The following is a 2,500-nucleotide window of genomic DNA, read 5'->3' as shown; positions in this document are numbered from 1 at the left end:
ATTAATTCAATAGGAAGACAAAGAAAATTATGGAGACAACCAATGTTTAAATAAACTTGCTTAAACAGACAATCTTCAGGCTCCACTTAAATTCAGGGAAGAAAGAATTTGATTTGAAATTATGTAAAAACGAATTTTATAAACAAGGAGAACAAAACAGAGAATGAAATAATGATTATGTTATCTCCTACAAATTTCCCAAATGATAATGTTAGAAATACACATCAGGGTAGTACCCATATTAGCATAATGCTTCATCCATGACTGTGATGCAGGCACCTGAGGTATCTGCTAGACGTACCTTAGTTTTCGGTTGACTCCATGTCAAATCGTTTGTATCCAGAAGATACAAATGATTATTCCAGCCTCTTGTAGCCTAAAGAATCACTATTAAGTTAGAAAAATATTTTTAAACATTGACTCAACAAATCGTAATATTTTTATTGCATATTAATAATTAGCATAATTATTGCATATTAATAATTTAAATAAGCATAATTATTGCATATTAATAATTAGCATAAAAGGTAAAAACCACACCTAATTGTAGGTCTGGGTTGGAAATCATAAAGTTGCATGATTACAACAAGGACGACTACACAAATGGCAATTTACAATCAAAAAGTAAGTAATTATTTCACAAAGCCTACTACTTTCCAATTAATTGACAAAATGGTACAACCTTCTGCAAACATTGCTGATCAACTATAATTATTTTAATGTTACATGTAGTTAAAGGGCACTTTGAACAAAATAGCTTCACTGGTCAAAGGCCATGAATGAACTGCAGGGACAGCAAAGTGGCTTCCTCACAGAAATAAAATGAACTTCAAGATACAGTAGTTTGACAGTCCAGAGTTTCTTTTGCCCAATCATTATTTCAATCTGCAGCCATATTTGCTTTCAATGCAACTCCAGTTCCTTTACGTTTATGAGATGGCTGCTGCTGGAAGACAACAATGTTATTTTTGGACACATTCTTTTTATGTAAAAATTTTATAGCAAGGGAAAAATAACTTTAAGATTCATGATAGCACTTGAGTGTGTGAGTGAGTGTAAAGTTCTACGGGGCTGTTCTTTGCCATACTACTTTTTAACAACCTGAGTGCCAGGATGTCATATCCAGGGTCAAGATCACTATTATTAGAGCTCAAGTTGTTAAGACATCTGTTACAGACAAGAGTCCTTTGCAGGACTTCATTTACCCCCAGACAGCTCCCCTATCTTTGTTAAACTGCATTTAACTGCATCAAAACCTTTTCAAGAGTTAAATAAGAGTGGTCTTACTGGCAGATACTCCTCTTCACTGTTGGTGTTCAATGTAAAGTATCCATTGAATTGATCCACTGCCGTAGGGTCTGGAGCAGTGCCATATCCACCAAAATACACAATCCTACATAAACATTAAAAATGGCCATTTTCAGTCATCAGTTCATCTTTGTCCTGGGTTCAATTGGGGAGGAGCGGTGGTCTCATGGTCAGTGTGCTCGACTCCAGATTGAGTGGTCCAGGTTCGGGTCCTGGCCGGGGACATTGTGTTGTGTTCTTGGGCAAGTCACTTTACTCTCACGGTGCCTCTCTCCACCCAGGTGTATACCAGTAAATGGGTGCCGGCAAAAATGCTGGGGATAACCCTGCGATGGACTAGCGTCCCATCCAGGGGGGAGTATAAATACTGCTAGTCGCTTCATGCTACAGAAACCGGAGATAAGAGCCGGCCTGATGGGCCTTCTAGGCTTGTAGCAGACTTTTCCTTTACCCCTAGGTTCAATGCCTGGACTCAGGGTGTCTCTCTTCTCTGCGTCCTTTGTTGTTGATGAAAAAGATCCTCCTGCTTGGTTCAGGCTGGTCACGTGTCTCCTAAAATCTGGGAGATTGACCAAATGACTGTGTGTGTTAGCAGAGGGGTGGAAATGTAAGTCTTGTCATTATTATCATGCATTTGATTTTCTGGCCAGATGACCATCAACACAACGTTTCACAGCAAGGTATTTTACGTACTACACATATGGAATTCGCTGTGAAAGGCTTAAAGTTGTGATCAAATCGATCTGATGCAACAGAAAATAAATTATACTCGAGTTTCACCCGTGTGGAAGGTTCAGATTCAAGGTCATTGAGTGTACATGTAAGAAAGAATGCTAATAGTTTGTGACAATTTTAATGAAACGAAAGTGCAAGAAAACAAGTGCAACGTTTATCCATAGGGAGACAAACAGGCTACCATTTGAGGACATAAACCTCTCATAAATTTAAAAATTTTCTGGTGGAGCATGCCACCAGACCCCCCTGCTTTGGAGTCGGCGCCCGAGACATTATATTCTTCCTGTGTGTACACCTTCAAAATCTCACGCTACACCCCTGAGGTAGAGGTGGTGGGGTATGAAGGATAAGATGTTGATATATCGACAAGATAGTGTGAGGGGAGGCTGGAATCCTTCAATCAAGTAAACATGATCAGGTCAAACCACAAGGTATTACTTACGAATCACGGTGCGTC

At 39.1% G+C, this 2,500-nt stretch overlaps 1 protein-coding gene across 3 annotated transcripts in view; it reads right to left on the bottom strand.

Annotated features, from left to right (window-relative positions):
• The window catches only part of LOC138044155 (kelch domain-containing protein 2-like), an 18,593-nt gene that overhangs the window by 10,568 nt on the left and 5,525 nt on the right, over nucleotides 1–2,500 (bottom strand). For all 3 annotated transcript variants that reach the window (XM_068890833.1, XM_068890831.1, XM_068890832.1), the window contains exons 4-6: nucleotides 2,486–2,500; nucleotides 1,288–1,393; nucleotides 302–376 (exon numbers count right to left, since the gene is read on the bottom strand). The exon at nucleotides 2,486–2,500 is cut by the window's right edge and continues 95 nt beyond it. In XM_068890833.1, the coding sequence (XP_068746934.1) occupies nucleotides 302–376; nucleotides 1,288–1,393; nucleotides 2,486–2,500 (196 nt within the window). The remainder of the gene's footprint in view (nucleotides 1–301; nucleotides 377–1,287; nucleotides 1,394–2,485) is intronic.

This window comes from Montipora capricornis, chromosome 3 (genome assembly GCF_036669925.1).
Source record: "Montipora capricornis isolate CH-2021 chromosome 3, ASM3666992v2, whole genome shotgun sequence".
In the NCBI taxonomy this organism is placed as follows: Eukaryota; Metazoa; Cnidaria; class Anthozoa; order Scleractinia; family Acroporidae; genus Montipora; species Montipora capricornis.
This window is presented reverse-complemented; position numbering and strand designations above follow the sequence as displayed.